This window comes from Drosophila kikkawai, chromosome 3R (assembly GCF_030179895.1).
Source record: "Drosophila kikkawai strain 14028-0561.14 chromosome 3R, DkikHiC1v2, whole genome shotgun sequence".
Lineage (NCBI taxonomy): Eukaryota > Metazoa > Arthropoda > Insecta > Diptera > Drosophilidae > Drosophila > Drosophila kikkawai.
Window position 1 is genome coordinate 1,524,456 of NC_091731.1, and position 18,526 is coordinate 1,542,981.

At 38.8% G+C, this 18,526-nt stretch overlaps 1 protein-coding gene across 4 annotated transcripts in view; it reads left to right on the top strand.

The window, feature by feature from the left end:
- nAChRalpha4 (nicotinic acetylcholine receptor alpha4) overlaps positions 1-18,526 on the top strand; it is a 511,483-nt gene that overhangs the window by 435,952 nt on the left and 57,005 nt on the right. For 3 of the 4 annotated variants that reach the window (XM_070286891.1, XM_070286892.1, XM_070286894.1), the window contains one exon: positions 16,434-16,679. In XM_070286891.1, coding sequence (XP_070142992.1) covers positions 16,434-16,679 — 246 coding nt within the window. The remainder of the gene's footprint in view (positions 1-16,433; positions 16,680-18,526) is intronic. The other variant, XM_070286893.1, reaches the window with a different exon arrangement.

The following is an 18,526-nucleotide window of genomic DNA, read 5'->3' on the forward strand; positions in this document are numbered from 1 at the left end:
TGTACATGCATCGAAGAGGAAGAAGACATCAACTATGGCTACTCTCGCAACTCAACCGTTTACAGTCAACATTGATGATTGTTGAACATCCGTTCAACGGGCGGGAGAATGTACAATTTTCGTCAAGGAGATAATTGTTCGCAGCTGCCACCAGCTAGATGGCTGATAAGATTGCATATGAACGCTGCCCATCTACCTAAATAAACTGGGGAAACTCGCGACACCCGGGTCACGCAGGTCCGCGCACACATGTGTGATTCCGGGCCATAAACAGAATCCCGCACCAATTGTATGCAGACGTCGCAGGAATTAGTTATCTAAGTAGTTCACATGACTGTGTCCAGCTGTTTATATTTTTATAGGATAAACCCATGTAACCCAAAAGTAGACCTAAGTAAATACCCTTTGACCCAAAAACATGTATATAAACCCCATGCAATATCCAATAAAATAAGTACGAAAAGAACTCTGCGTATTCACTTCTCCGCAGCCCAATTGGTATTGTATTTATTGCGGCGATTTATTCTGAATCCGCACAGTCATGTTAAAATCGCAAAAATATCATAAGAATCTTATTGGAATAAAGAATATTGATTGAACACACTAGTGATGGCAAGATAAAGTTAAAATCCGATTGTATCTTGTCTGCAAACTAAATTATATTACTCCGGTAAACCAAGCAAAACGACATTTATTTATTATTTATTTTTATACCCTTGCAGGGTATTATAATTTCAGTCAGAAGTTTGCAACGCAGTGAAGGAGACGTTTCCGACCCTATAAAGTATATATATTCTTGATCAGCATCAAAAGCCGAGTCGATCTAGCCATGTCCGTCTGTCTGTTTCTACGCAAACTAGTCCCTCAGTTTTAAAGGTATCTGAATGAAACTTTGCATATAGTCTTCTATATGCTCTCACTGCTATATATGTCGGAACGGCGCGGATCGGACGACTATATATATAGCTGCCATACAAATGTTCGATAAATTTTCAGAAAAAAAATTATAATTTTGCTGTTTTTTTTTAATTTTTGCACCATTTTTTAGATATGGCCATTTTATATTATTTCTGAATTTTGGTAAAAATTTTATGAAAATCGGACGACTATATCTTATAGCTGCCATAGAAACGATCGGGAAATTAATAGGAAACAAATTATAACTTCGTTGTTTTTCAACGTATTTTCATCTACTCTGAGATATAAGCTTATTTTATTATTCTAGATTTTTGGTATAAATTTCATGAAAATCGGAAAACTACATCATATGCCATCATATGCCATAGGAGCGATCGGTAGATGTAGAGAAAATGTAAAGGTGTGAATGTAAAACTGTAACTGTCAAACTGTAAACATAATAAGTATAGGTAAAATGTAATGAAATAATATCTGCAAGGGAATACAAGCTTCGGCGTGCCGAAGATAGCTTCCTTTCTTGTTTTTATTAAAATCTAACGACATTTCAACATATAACACATTGTGCAGGTCGTAGTGAAACGAACATAAACGCGGAATGGATCATGTGCCTCAAAACGTTCTTTACAAATATCCAAAGCTATAAGCCGAAAGTAACGTGATTGCCTTAAAGGAACTGAGAAACGTATTTGACTCAGAAGCTGAATGGAAAAAATATGTCCGTTGATTAGTTTATGATTATGATGTTATCTCTTTCTCCAACGTCTTTAACACTATAACAGTATATTTAAAGCCTTTCTTATGACCAGATTAATAAAACTTGATCTCCTATTTTAATTTGAATATCTCTAGTCTTTCTTTTATATAGTTCCTTATTTTTAATTTTATTTTCTTTTATCATTATTCTAGCTCTTTTAATTGATACTTCTAGCCTATACTTAGATACCTTAGCATAGTCATCTACATTGCAGAGTGATTTAATTTTATCTATGGTATTAAAATGTATTGGTAAGTTCGTTCCCTTCAGTTCCATTCCTCAACGATTCCCCTACGATTCCTCACGGAACCGAAATAGATCCCTGACGAATCGTCAGGGAACGTTCATACAAATCTTCGAGGAATTTCCATACAAAAGGTGATCCCAGCCACGAATTCGAAATTCGCCAAGAATCCGCCACGAATCGCCAGGGAAAGTCACCGGGAATTTCGAAAGATAATCGTGCACGATTCGTCAAGGAATCGCTGGGGGAATCGTCGACGAATCTTGCGGGAATCGCTTGGGGAATCGTTGAGGAATCGTAGAGGAATCCCAGATGAAAACCTAGAGAAAATTCCAGAAAAATCCCCACTTCCTATAAAATCCGACGTAATTTAATTCTTATTCATTTATGGATTACATATTTTTATTTATCTTCACTTTTTTTGGTAGCATTACATTTTTGTGCAAAATTAAACGTGTATATATACATATGTATGTATATGTATATGTATGTACATAAGTGCGTATCACGGTCCTCCTTTGCCGGCTGCTGGGTCCTTTAAGAAACATGTTTTATCTGTAAATTAAATACATAAGTACATACATTTTTTTTAATCAAATTGTAAATTGCAGTACATACCAACTTAAACTGGATAAAAAAACTTTGTAAATCCGTACTGAATCCCATTCACACCGTCTAGGTTGAAGTCGCATCCATTTTAATCGTCAATTCTGCAGTTAAAATTAATATATGAATGCAAATAAGTTCCACTTACCTTATAATATTTCATTTTTACGCAACTAATACGCAACTAATAATAACTCAAAATGCAAAGAGAATTAGAAGACAAAACCGAACACCGAAAATTCTCGCGCGTGTCAGGGTATAGCGGACAAGGCAATGCCTTGCAATTAGATTCACAAAGGGCCAATAATCAAACATGAACATTTCGGCCATGTCTAAAGCACATTTTCTTACGTGCTTATATCCCACACGATTTTATACGTAAAAATTTATTAAATATAATCTTAAATATTTTTAAATAACTCTACTTATTTTAAAAAGGTCATTCTCACGTCGGTGCAATACTCTTTGTTTTTGACACCAATTTTCTTTCCTCCCTTCCTTCCATCTCCATCTCTCTCTAATTTACGAATTCTCGCAACCGCTACTCCGAACGTAGATCGAAAACAATAACAAATATGAAGAACGAACTTCGTGAAGCCCTCGGCAGTAGCCGAGCGCATGATATAATCATACATCATATGATTGTATCATGGCCCATGTAATTTGTTTTTGTTTTTCGAACAAAAACTTCGTAAAAAATATTAAAAACTGAAGTTTAGCGGACCGCAGGCGGACAAAACGTCCGATTTTAGGCTCAAGAACGGTAACAAAGTAAATTACATGTCCTAGGGTTTGTGGCAGCAAAACCTCTCATTTTCGGAGCACGAACTAATAGCGCTTGCGGACGCTGTGGCGAGACCGGAAAAAGAACCGATAGCACCCCCTTTACGATATCCGAAAGAGTACCGTTAGTGGACCTGTGGCGATACCGGAAAAAGTACCGTCTGCAGCCCCTCGACGATACCCAAAAAAGGACCTTTTGCAGACCTGTGGCAATACCGCAAGAAGTACTGTTTGCGGACCTTTTGACGATGCGTTTCAGATACATTTTAATATCTATTTCCAACTCTATTTTTTTAGAATTTCGAGTTTTTTAAATGTAAATAAAACATACATTTATTTATGTTTATCATTATTTTTTATTTATCATTATTTAACTATAAAAATAAACATTTTATTTAAGATTTATTCATTTCCTTATAACTAATAATAATACTAATACAAACCCTCCTGTGCATTCTGCATTTGTGTCGCTCTATCGAAATCTGCGTCATCCAACGCAAATTTGTTTATAAAGGCGGCTGTAAAAATATAAGTTATTATAAGTATATATATTAAAAGATATACGAAAAATATACATACCTTTGACGAAAGACGTAATAAGCATCTCTCGAATGCACATTTTGGACTCTGTCCCAAACCAAGACCATTGGCGCGCAACTTCGTCGGAAATTAAGTTTCGCCAGCATAAATAAATATAAATCTAGTCAATATTAGTTGATTAGTAAAAGATTGTACATATTAATCAATTTAAATTTAACACTTACCGTTGAAAACACGTGCGTCTTGTAAAAAACAGTTCACTCACGTCCGCACAACTCGCCGGTCAAAAGGAAAAGAGTCGCAACGGGAAAAATTCCACAAACAAAAGAGTTAAAAGATATTTGAAACTGGAAAAGCTTGTAAAATTTGCATCTAGCTTATAGCTTGAAATATAGCTTATTTTAAAATTCATCTAGCATATTCTAGCTTTAAATATTTTTACGATATCAAAGGTTTGTTTTGTAAGAAAAAAATACTTTATGGCATGAAAATACCGGAGCTTGTTCATATAATTTCGTATGATCGTGAATTAATTTCTAATTGATAGTGTCATCGAAGATCTATATGTTGTCTGAAGTGTTACCACCAATCATTTGGAGTGAGAAATGTTGCCATACGTACACCTTGCCTAAAAAATACTTTATGCTTATAGGATATATATATATATTATATTTTCAATATTTCAATTTTTGAGATATGGCCAAATTATATTATTTCAGATTTTCGGTTTTAATTTTATGAAAATCGGACGACTATGTCTTATAGCTGCCATAGGAACGATCGGGAAATTAATAAAAAAAATATATATAACTTTGTTGTTTTTCAACGTATTTCCATCTACTCTCAGATACGAGCTTATTTAATTATTTCAGAATTTTGGCATACATTTTATGAAAATCAGACAACTATATCATATAGCTGCAATAGAAGCGATCGGTAGATGTAGAGAAAATGTTAAGCTGGGAATGTAAAACTGTAACCGTCAAACTGTAAACATAATAAGTATAAGTAAAATGTTATGAAACTTTGTTTTGTGTGTGTTTTTAGCATTTCTTTATGCTATATATAAATATACAACTTGTAAATATTTTATTTTTTTTTAAATTATTTAACGAGAATGGCTCGATTCTTACTGATCCAATTGCAATCTGCAAGGGTATACAAACTTCGGTGTGCCGAAGTTAGCTTCCTTTCTTGTTTTTTTTTAATATTAGCTTATTCTAGCTTAATTTTTTCAAAAAACTAGCTTATATGGGCGCTCATCACCTGGCAACACTGGTTAGCAATACGTTTTCGGCATATTCACGAGGAACGCCACAGTTTTGCTGTTCGTCCGTTTGCGCGTCCGTTTTTGAGCATTCCCCGAACCTAATGCGGAAACTACGATTCTTTTTCCGTATTTAATAATTTTAGCGGACATTTCTCGGATCCATCCGCACTGCGACCGAATACAAGCTCATATGGTAAAATTCTAATGTGCCATAGAGGGTGTCGTATTGAAATGGTATACGAAATATTGGAGCCCCAATCAATTTTATCTACTGAAATGTAGGATCGAATGAATTCATTAAATGTTCTGTGGCTTCTTTCAACTGTTCCAACTGTTGAGTGATATTAAAATTTTGCACTTTTGTCTTTAATCGGTATTGCGACAAGGTATTTTGTTAGATCGCAAATTAGAAATATTGCATACTCCTTTCCTTATTCGGATTTGGGTAGTGGACCGATCATATCCACAATTACCCTGTCAAAAGCCATTTCTGCCGTTTCGGTTATAATCACTGGGGTCCTTGTGTGTTTTGTCGTTTTCGACTTTTGGCATTTGAAGAATTTCTGATATAATTTAATATATACCTTGACATATTTTTCCACAAATAATGCCTTTTTACTTACGCTAATGTTCTAGCTATGCCTGTATGACCTCCTTGGATTTGATAATCATGGATATTTTTTTTTTTTGCGCGGGGTCCCGCTTCCACCTCCCGCCCAACCGACCGAGGGACACAGCCGTGTTACGTACGGCACGAATCGCGAACTAGATAGACGCGTTAGAATGAAAGAAGAAATAAACGAGGAAAAATTTGGAGAGAACAAAAAAAAAAAAAAGTAATATAATATATGGTAAATATATAAATAATTAAAAACGCATACAAAATTAGACACGGTGCTACACTACGAGCTAACTCTCCAAGTATTAAAGTTTTTAATACACCCATTAGACCTTCATCGAGTGCAGACGTGCCTACGGACGACCGCAGTAGTGTTTTTCATGGTAAAAAAGTAAACTCGGAACTTTAAACTACGTACTGATAGTTAGGCCAAGCCCTACAGTACATATGACATACAGACACTAGTGCGTGAGACGTGTTTTTGAGCTGCAAAGTTCATTTATATGCAAACGCAGCAAAAGCAACAACAACAACTAAACCAACGACCAATATTGCAAAATCGGTGCCAACGGCCGCAGCGCTAAATTTAATGGTAACCAAAACCGTGAGCTCCGATAAGCATTTATCACTACGTACAAATTAAGCGTAAGCTCAGCCCACATAACACTGTTTGTAACAAACCAAAGATCAACCGTGTCATCAAAAGCTACGACCCAACCAACTCCAACAGGGTTTCCCCACTAACAGCTGATGAGAATAACAAAGCAGAGCCGGAGCAGAAGACTCAAAAACAGCCAAATCCACCATCTATTTATATTAGGGAGAAAAGTTCAAATGCCCTGGTCAGCAAAATTGTTGCGCTGGTCGGGGACGAAAACTTTCATGTTGTTCCGCTTATTTCAATTTATTTATTATATTATCCTAGCACAGCAAGTTTACACTTATAATTGTAGCGCTAGTCACAAAGATTTTGAAATTGTATATACTTAATTTTAACACATGAACTTATATCTATAACGTATTACTACATGTCTTCTAGTTAATAATTGTTTTATTCTTACATTACATTTTACTTTAAATATTCTTTTATTTGAGATTTAAACTGAGTTGCGGCCCTAATTGTCTTATATCTATGTGGCAGATTGTTCCACAGACGAATAGCATTAGTAAAGAATTGCCTATTTGAGCACAGCGAATTATATCTTGGGCATATATAATTATTCGTTCTAGTTGAGGTAGCAGATTTGAGTTTGTCAAACAAGTATGTTGGTTCATGGGATTATTATTCATGGGATTATTAAAGGGAACCTTTGCGAAACCAAAGTGCAAACCAAATCAGAAGAACACTTCCTAGCTGGGTCTAAATACCTGTAAGAATAAAAAAAAAACTTTTACACCTTCCAACTAAGAAGCAGCAAGGGACTGCAAGTAGTGCTAAAAGGAATTGAACCAGAAGTCGCCCCCTCTGAGATACTAGAAACCCTGAAAGCAAGGGTTTCTTTGCCAAGAATGTAAGCAACATTATCAACAAAAACAAAAAGCCGCAACCTCTTTTTGAAGTCGAACTTGAGCCAGATAGTAAAACCCTAAAGAAGAATGAAGTTCACCCGATCTACAAGTTGCAGTACCTACTGCATCGAAGAATCACCGTGGAAGAACCGCACATACGCAACGGTCCTGTGCAATGCACAAATTGCCAGGAGTATGGACATACAAGGACATACTGCACCCTTCGGTCAGTCTGCGTAGTCTGTGGAGACTTCCACAACTCCGCACACTGCCCTGCGAACAAAGAAGACCCCAATACGAAAAAATGTGGAAACTGTGGAGGAAACCATACAGCTAACTACAGAGGCTGCGTGGTCTACGAAAAAATGTAGAAACTGTGGAGGAAACCATACAGCTAACTACAGAGGCTGCGTGGTCTACAAGGAGCTGAAGAGTTGCATGCGACGAGGGACAGCAACACGCCAACAAAATACACAAAATGTGTATTATAATTCAAAAACTACTCCAGATGTATTTTTTGGTCCGCTAAATGCCCCCACGGGCATCTCCTACGCCGAAGCTCTAACAGGTATGCAAAATCCACTCCACTCAAACTCAGTAAACGCTCAGCAGGCCCCAGGGCAGCCACAAAACAACCTGGAATCCATGATGGTGACCATGCAACAAAGTATGATGGAACTCATGTCATTTATAAAAACGACTTGTCCCGAATAAGAATATGGTGATACAGTTGCTTGTAGCACAACAGTCTAAATAATCAATGTCCAATATACGTATATCCACGTGGAATGCCAACGGCGTCTCACGGCATAAACTTGAACTAACACAATTCCTAAATGAAAACCACATCGACGCCATGCTACTGGTTGAAACGCACCTCACAAGCAGATACAACTTTCATATAAGAGGTTATACCTTCCACCGCACAGATCATCCAGATGTTAAAGCCCACGGCGGGACCGGCATCCTTATCAGAGAACGCATCAAACACCACTTTCACCAAAGGTTTGCAACAAATTACTTGCAAGCTACGTCCATAAAAGTGCAGTCGGGTAATGGCAACCTTTGCATTGCTGCTGTCTACTGCCCACCTCGCTTTACAATCTCTGCAGGCCAATTCATGGATTTTTACAATTCTCTTGAAGATCGTTTCATAGCTGCAAGAGATTACAACGCCTAAGGGAAGACAACTGTATAACGCTCTCATCAATGTGAGAAATAAACTGGACTACGTTTCCCCTGGTAGCCCCACCTAATGGCCAGCAGACCCCAGAAAGATACCTGATCTAATTGACTTCGCGGTGACAAAAAACATCCCACGCAATTTAATAAACGCCAAGGCCCTTCCGGACCTTTCTTCATATCACTCGCCGCTGTTGATAACACTCCTTCAAAGCCCAGAAACTACGGATCGCCCCTACAGGCTGACGTCGTACAGAACCAATTGGATGAAATACAAAAAGTATGTAAGTTCCCACATTGAGCTAGCCCCCCAGCTCAATATTGAAGCCGACATCGACTCCTCCACCTCCGCTCTGGAAAAGGTACTTGTGACTGCAGCCAGAATCTCAACACCACATCAGACGGATGTTGAAAAAAATTCAAAACGAACCAGCAAATTGAACAGCTTATCCAAGAAAAGAGGCGTCAGCGACGGGCGTGGAAAACCAATAGATCGGCATGCTCAAAGCAACACCTAAATATAGTCACACGCAAACTAAGGCGGGCCCTGAAGCAAGACGCCGAAAATGCACAATAAGACATATATTGAGGAACTCTTGCCAACCAGCACAAAGCATCCCTTATGAAGAGCTCACCCAAATTTAAGCTCACCGACTGAAACCGTCACCCCGATAAGACAGTCATATGGTTGCTGGCCCGCAGCGACAAAGATAGAGCCGAAACTTTTGCCTCACATCTCCAGGGCGTTTTCCAGCCGAACCCTGCTGCAAATCCATTTGAACTACCGCAAATCCAAACTGAAACGGAATCTACTCCAGAATCTTTTCGTCCGAACGAGATCACGAAGGTCATCAGGGAACTGAAGCCGAAAAAGGCTCCCGGCGATGACTAATAACTCAAAAAATGATAATTAAACTTCCGAATTGTGCTATTGAGGTCATCTGTAAAATCTTCAATGGGATCATAAGTCTCGGCCATTATCGGCCATATAATTATAATGATACCGAAGCCCGGAAAAGACCACACGATTCCATCATCCTACCGACCAATAAGCCTACTATCATGCTTGTCCAAGTTATTTGAAAAATGCCTACTAAAGCGCATAATTCCTTATCTGCGAGCTCACAACATCATCCCAGCTCATCAATTTGGCTTCAGAGAAAAGCATGGAACTATAAAGCAAGTTACCAGAATAACATCATCGAGCATCAAGAATATTGCAGCGCGATATTTCTAGATGTTTCCCAAGTATTCGACCGCGTCTGGCTCAACGGCCTAATGCACAAAATTAAAACACTCTTGCCGGCATACACACACAAATTAGTTGAGTCGTATCTCTACAACAGAGTCTTCGCAGTGAGGTGCAACGCAACAACATCCGGCACCTATTCAATCGAAGCTGGAGTTCCACAAGGAAGCGCACTTGGGCCTACCCTATTTGTCCTATACACAGCGGATATCCCCACAAGCGACCAGCTAACATTATCCACTTTCGCTGACGACACTGCGATCCTCAGCCGTTCTAGATGCCCAGTCCGTGCAACAACCCAGCTCGCCAACCACCTCAAGGTGGTCGAGAAGTGGCTGACTGGCGTATTCAAATAAATGAACAAAAGTGTAAGCACATAACGTTCACTCTCAACAGACAAACATGCCCTCCGCTCTACCTGAACAACACGCAAATCCCCGAAGTCAACCTGGGCGTCCACCTGGACAGACGCCTAATATGGCGAAGACACATTGAATGCAAGAAAATTCATCTAAAACTAAAAGCCAGCAGCCTCCACTGGCTCATAAACTCCCGATCGCCCCCGTGTCAGGACTGCAAGGTCCTGCTCTAAAGCCAATATAGACATATGGCTCAGAGCACCAATCTAGACATCATACAGCGTGCCCAATCAAACATCCTGAGAACTATCACTGGGGCACCATGGTATATTCGCAATGAAAACATCCACAGGGATCTCGGCATTCCTGCAGTTAAGAATGAGTTGCTGAAATCCAAGAACTCTCAGAAAATATAGTCTGGCGTCATGTGCCTACGGAAGAGAATAAGGCTGACTTAGTATCGCTGACTTAGTTACTCAGATGTCCCCCCCTTAAGAACGAAATAGAAAAATACAAGGAAAAACTCTCTGCCCATCCAAATCCTCTAGTAAGGGACTTGATACGGGTTTCCAGAAAAAGCCGTCTACTACGTAGCCAGCCATAATTAGACAGGGCCATTTACTCTGCACCAGTCTACATGACTGCTAGTTAGGTAGTATTGTAAGGTTTGATACACTTATTGTTAGTCTCATAAATGAGAAGATTCAATAAATAAAAAAAAATATATATATAGAGGGGTTAATAATATCAGGTTGTAATCCGTACATAAAACCCTAAAGGGTTCATGTACTTCAAACTCCGGCCTACAGTGATTTACTATTAATGGGATATGGGTTCTGGATGTTAGGCGAGGAACGTGGAAATTGAGCTGCCCTAAGAGATAGGGGCTCTCAACATCACCGTTTATTAAATTGTTAAGAAATACGACACCAAGCAGCGTTCTATGGTTAGCTAGGGAGGGTAAGTTAATTAAAGAAGTCTACAAGAATAGGACGGTAGCCTCTTATCAGCATCCCAGGGTAGGCCACGGAGGGCGAAAAGTAAAAAGTTCTTTTGTACAGATTCAATACGGTTAATATGAACTCCAAATTGAGGACTCCAGACGCATGAACCATACTCCAATATAGGGCGTACTAACGTAGCAAAAAGGGTCTTCGTTATTTAAGGGGAATTGAATTCCTTCGACCACCTCTTAATAAAACCGAGCATGCAAGAAACATGTTCACAGAACGAAAGTTTGGGGTCTAAGCGAACACCCAAATCATCAACAATAGTTATTCTTTCGAGAGCGCAATCATTAAGCGTATAAGTGGCAAACTGGGAAGTGACACCTGAAGATGTCATCAGCTTGCATTTAGAGCTATAAAGATGTAATAAGTTAGGTCTGACTGGCAAGAGCTGTCCCTATACTGCATCATAGTTTAACGTCATCAGCGTACATAAGTACTCTAGAGTTCATTAGAACCAGCGGGAGGTCATTGATAAACAAAGTAAATAGCAGCGGGCCGAGGTGGCTACCTTGTGGGACGCCAGAAGTAACTCTGAGGAATTTGGATAGAGCATTTTTAAACAGAACCTTTTGAGTTCTGTCACTCAAATAACTCAAAATCCATTTAAGAAGATCGACAGGAAACCCGACTAAGTCAAGCTTTCTTATAAGAAGAGATTCTGTGTAAATCACGTCGATTTAAAAGCTACGTTGGAAACCTCTAATAACGAAAGAGGTGAGTTCCAGGAGATTTGTAGTGGTCGATCTTCGCCTCATAAAACCATGCTGACATGGAGAAATTACGGATCTGTGTAAATGCTGCAAGTGAGGAGTAATTACATTCTCGAAAAGTTTTGGAATTCCCGACAATTTAGAGATTCCTCTATAGTTGCTGGCGTCCGATTTGCTACCTTTTTTGTGGAGAGAAGTGATAAATGATTTCTTTAAAAGAAGGGGATTTTCTGAGGTTGCTAGAGATAAGGTAAACAATTTCAGAAGGGGATTGCACAGAGCCCCAGCACAATACCTGAGCATGCAGCCTGGTATTCCATCTGGACCCGGTGAATAAACTGGTTTTACACGATGAAGATCCGATCAGATGGACATACCATCTGATGACCAACGAGCTCCAGGTATATTGAAGCCTCCTAGAGTTATTAGTTGGTCTCTATCTGAAAGCATGTTAGAAACAGCCTAAATTGCCGAAATATGTTTTCATTAAATAGGCTCTTCAGCAGATGGAGGAACGTAAGAACAGGTTATATAGATAAAACTACCTGGAAATGATAGTTTTACACAGATAAATTCAATACCTGTGAGATCGTCAATTTGAACCAGTTCGGAAATAAGGCTGGAGTCAACGGCAATTCAAATTCCACCTCCTCGCTGGAGGTGGAAGTTGTGTACTTACTTGTGAAAATTTCGGAGCAGAGAATCTCCGGCTTTAACCAGGATTCGGCAAACACAATCACCTGGGATGAAATCGAAAAACTATCAGAATACAATTTCGAGAGCTTGCTGCGTAAGCCTCTAGTATTCTGAAAGGAAAGTAGGAGGGAGGTATTTAGTTTTGTGGTTTGTGAAAGCCTTGAAGGTCGTCTTTTCTTTATTTTACCTTGTACTCCTTGACTACAGCGTGCTCGGGCCAGAAGTCACCAGAACAAATTGTGTCAATTGTGTGAGGGATATACTTATCTTAAGCGATGAGATGTATCTGGGGTATGAAAAATTGAATTTTTCCACTTTCACATTTTTGGCTTGTTTTTTGCTCAGTATTTGAGCTAGTACATCTTCCGATGCGAGGTCGGGGGCAAGCCGAGAAACAAATATTGTTTTTAATGGTGGAATAGCGGTGAGGGTCTTTGGTAACGCAGCACAACCGACTTCAGCCAGTGGTCCGGCCCTTTTTTTCCCCCTATGGGACAGCTGAGACTTTTTTTGAAGTCTGCTGTGTCAGAGATTGAGACACCGCAGCGGACTTCACGGATAAAACTGGCGGAGCTGCTGTTATTTCTATCCCGGCACATTCGATTGCCGAATCTTAAGCTGTTCCCGATATCAACACAATTGGAGTTGGTGTTGGAGGTGGGCCGAGGGGGTTGCCAAATCTTGGGTTTCTGGGGCTCGCCCAGTTGCTGCCGACCAGAAGCTGATTTTTTGCGATTTGGCGACTCACTTAACAGCTTCATCCTGTTAAATTGAGTATCCAGCGCTACGAACAGGTTATTCGCTTTGCGAAAATTAACCCTACGTTCATTAAATCCGCTTCTGGTCCGCCGCATGAAGGATAACATTTCCTTCTTAACCTCCCGGCAGGCATAGCAGCAGTAACGAATGCCATTCTTGGCAGAAATTACGTCAGCGATACGGCCCGGTAAGTCCAGACGCAAAGCCAGCAATAAAGGCTGGCTGATCTGCCTTTTGCAAGCTGATTTGAACATGTTGTCCTGGTGCACTCACAATTTGTTGTTTCTTAACAACTCTACTAACTCTACAACTCTTAATTAACTCTAACAACTCTTAACAAATCTCGTTTTACTGCAGATATTGTTTCCATGCCAACTATTCTATAGGGACGAGTGAACGTATCCATTCTCTAACGGATCTTGGAGTTCTATTTTCCCACAACATGAGCTTCACCGATCACATCGGTATAATTATATGGGGTTTTGCCTTTGTAAAACAATGGTCTAAGGAATTTGATGATCCCTACACCACAAAATTTCTATATATGTATATCTCTTGTTCAGCCCATACTCGTATATTGTTCGTGTGTATGGGCCCCTCAATATACAAAGTATCAAGACCTTATTGAATCGGTACAGAAACAATTCCTTTTGTTCGCTCTTCGGGGTTTAGGCTGGGACCCACATCGCCGTCTTCCTTCTAATGCCGAGAGACTACGCCTTTTGGACCTCCTTCTATTAAGGATCGTCGGACCTATCACGGCGTGAAATTCCTTCATAAACTAATAAATGGACATATTTTTCCCAGTCAGCTTCTGAGTCAAATACGTTTCTCAGTACCTTCAAGGCCATCACGTTACTTTCGGCCTATAATTTTGGATATATGTAAAACAAATTTCGAGGCACATGATCCTTTTCGCGTTTTATGTTCGCTTTACAACGGCATGTACTTTTGTTGTATTTTAAAAAGTAATTGGACTTTAATAAAAATAATATCTTAAAACACCTATCCTTGCCTCTGGCCACATGATGTGAGTCGGAGCATATCGTTAAAAAATACTTCATTTTTTGATGTTTCAGATTATTGATTTTAATTTTATAAAAATCGGATGACTTTATCTTATAGCTGCCATAGGAACGATCGAGAAATTAATAGAAACAATTATAACTCAGTATTTTCATCATATTTGAGATATGGCAATTTTTTATCATTTCAGAATTTCAGTTTCAATAGTATGAAAATCGGACTACTATATCATATAGCTCCCATAAAACTGTAACTGTCGGACGGCCCTTGTGGGGCCATGCATAGGTCAATATGGCCGCTAGCTATCCGGGGAAATTCCTGGATGGACCAAGAGACCGCAAAGGCAAGGAGTTCGCCTGGCTTCCTCCTGGAGGCATCGTCTAGCGATGCCAGAACCGGAGAGCCTAGGTATCTCATTCTTTCCCTCGTTAGGGCCGGACATTTACAATGAGATGCTCCAAGGTTTCAGTTGCCTCGGATTCATCACATTTCCGGCTTTTGGCGTTTTCGGTAATACTCAGCTTGACTGCATGTGCAGCAAACAGGCAGTCGACTACCATTCTGCAGTCTTTCCGCGGAAGATGCAGCACGTGCGTGAGTTTCTCGTTGCGCTCTTTGCACATGATTTTTGATATTCTACAGGTTGCGGAATTACTCCTTCACCTGCTTTTTGCGCTTGCAGGCTCGCTTTGGAACGTTCTTAGTGAGACAGGGACGTTTTTTGCTCTTTCACTCACCAGTCTGACGCCTTCCTTTGCAAGTCCGTCCGCGGTCTCGTTACAGTCTATGCCTTGGTGGCTGGAAACCCAGCTAGCAAGTTCTGTTCGCCTGCGCAGTCTCTAATTGAATGTCACATTACGCCATCCTTTGGACCTTTCACCTTTTCTCACTTTTTACTCAGACGTCAATCCTAGACAATCTCAAGCTGTCTCTCTCACTCTCTCCTATTGTTGCGACAGACGAACAGACCTCACTCAGTAACAGACAGTCTTCTGTCCTTGTTATGTTACCGGCTCAACTGTCATTGCGCCTGCGGGCCAGCGACACCTACAGGGCTAACAATACCTGAGCATGCCGAATAATTCTGTTGCCTGGCAACGAGCATTCCAAATTTGCACTTAGCAACCAACTCGCCGACATATATTAATAATTTCTATTACTTTAGATATTTCAAATCCAAAACATAGTTATTTTTTTCGGTTTAAAAATAAGTTTTTGGAATTTTATCAAAAACATATTGTTAAATCAATATATTTTTTAATATATTTCTTGTTAGTTTTTCTTCTCATTTGAACAAAATGCATGGTGCAAGGGAATACCACAAATCCTTAAGCGAGCGGAAGTTAGCTTCCTTTATAGTTAATTGATTTTGTGGAGAGGATGTACACCGCAAACCATTTTTTTTTTGTTGAGGGTACAACTCCTATACTTTAAAATATTTTTTTTTATTTTTTATATTTAAATGAAAACGTGGTGGTTACGAAAGTTTCTTTGGCTACCCACCCACATCATCAGGCCACTTGCTAACTATCACTAATTTTCTTGGTTCTCTACTCTACACCTAATATAGAACCCTGAATTCTAATTTTAATAGACTGCCAGAGGCCAAGGTTAAAAGTTTGTTACGTAGAGTGGCTTAAAGTTTTGGGGCGTGTCTGTGGGCTGTTGGGTAGCGCCAATGCACTATGGGGCGTTTGACCGATTTTTTGGAATAAATGTAATTTTCGATTTTTTTATTTTAATGTATTAAGAAAACATCAAGCTGTTTTCTAACATACCGCAAATGTTAACTTTACAGTCTAGTATTTAAATACCAACTGTTAAAGTCAGCTGTTGCAAGCGCACAGGGTTTGTTTACTTTTTGCTTTGTTTCATTGCAATGAAACGATTGTATCCAAATCTGCTACTTGTCTATTGAAAAGATCTGTTTGTGTTTTTTTTTTTTTTTTTTTTGCTAAAGTCGCTCCTTTGATATTTACAAAACCGAAGTCGACTTGACCTCTAGTCTGAAGATCTTTGCAAATTCTTAAAAGGTTATGTTGTAACAAAACACTCAAATAAAAACGCAAAGTACAATAATTTGAATTATTGTACCTGCATTTTCAATTAAAAAGCAATCTGTCTGTAGTTCATGTACACTTTTTTTATATATATTTTCAGTTTGTGTATTATAATTCGATTTGTGCTTTAATAATTTATAGCTTAACTACCAGTGGTCCATTTGGAGGAAGCTGTCAAGTTCATGGACCATTGCCTGCGCTGACGAACTGCTCTGAGGAAATAGCAGCAGTTCCCGACCTGAATATCGGATCTTCAGAAATCAAAAGTCCCCTTTTAAATAATCCAGCATTTTCTCATTCTAAATGCCCTCCTAAGATCCATAAGAGCTGTTTTTGTGTTCGTTTTATTGCTGAGCACACAAAAATGCAAGAGGATTCCACAAAAGTAAGTAGGAAACTTTCACAACTTATACAAATTAAGAAAACTAAATGCAAAATGATTTTCCGCCGAAGAATTATTTGCTTTATTTATTTTTATTAACTTGATCCGACTACGATACAATTATACACGGTGGTCCCGTTGGCTTTCAAATCATTCTGGTATAGGTACTTTTTTTTCTCGTGTTTATTCGTTAACGAATAAAGTTAAGTCATGGATCCGGCAAAACTTATACTATAAAATTAACATTACAAAAAAATAAATTTGATTATGTTTAATTTACATGTAGGTATGTACTATTATCTTAAAAACTATCCTTGGTGTAGCCGAGTCGATTAAGCCATAAACATCTACATATACGTTCATGTGGAACAACACATCTCACAGACTATAGGAGTCAGAGCCACTACGTTTGGTGTCAACAAATCAAATTTTCGCCGTTTAGAAATCAGAAAAACAATTACGGAAGCTAAATACCATTGCAGTTTCAACTCGAATTATTAAAAAACAAATAGGAGATAAATAAATTATACTGAGCATATAATTTTATTTAAAAAATGTCAGAACCATTATATTTAAATCGCAAAAATGACAATCAGGCCTGCTCCAGTAATCGAAAACGAAAAATTTTTTCGATTTGAAAAACGGGCACCTTTTTCTGGCCGGAAAGAAAAGTAAATGGCTTTTTTTATATGAAATCAGATCTTATTTACAAAAGGAAAAAAATACTTTACTCAGTGGATCAGAAGATCATTCTGGCAGGTAGTTCTTTTATAAAAAATTCATTTCTGACCCCTCCTTAGATTTGACAACAAAATTTTTGCCGTGTTCAACCAGTTTTCTCGTTTTGGCGATAGGTCGATAAGTTCACCGCAAAAAGTTATCGCCAAGGTTTCCATATTGTTAGTGGAACGAAACAGCCAGTTTAAAATACTTATAACATATAAATGAATACATTAATAACTTTAAAGGACCGCCAAAATGGTTGTTTATAAATAGGCGGTTTATATTAAATACTAACAATTGGGGACATATTGGGGAAAGAATATACAGAAAAAACACCAACAACTATTTTGTCTGTCTTTGTAGCTTTGGCGCCACATTTTAATTTTCATTTTCCAATTGTTTCTCGCCAAGTGTGTATACATTTTTCGTAGTGTTGGTCAAATTTTCACTGTTCAGAAGAAGAAATCAGAGTTGCACAGAAAAACTATCGCCTAACTATCGCCAAACAAACCGTGGTTAGATTTTAATGCGTAAAACCTTATGGGCAGTTAGTTCAACGGACAGTGAATGCGCTTTGACGGTGTGTGGGAAGACCCTATAAAAACGAAAGCGGTTCGTTTTCGCCCAAAACGAAATCGAAAAAATTTTACGATTACCGAAGCAGGCCTGAATATTTCAGATTTAATATATCCATAGATTATTAAAGAGGAAACCCGTTAAGCGCGTATAAGATGTAAATGCACAAAGTGATCTTATTGGCTTAAAAGTTTGTTTGCGACTGACTCGGATTTTTTATTATCTATCTAAAACGCAAGCATTACATTCGGAAACGAAAATGCATTAGTTGGGGAAAATATATATGACGAGGATCCAACATCGGAGTCCTCAACTGGACTTTCGGCGAAACGTTTCCTGGCGCGTGGCATGATTCCTCAATTATTCAACCAATCTGCTTGCCACTCAAAAACGCTGTGTCATTCCTTTTCAATTCCTTTTTACATTGCAACACACACGCAGGTGTGGTGAGTTCTCCGAAAACAATATCCGTCTCTTTCATACCCACGCCCAGGCTACGTTGGCAAAACAGTGTATGCCTCGCACGAAAGAAGCAATAAGAAATGAAACAA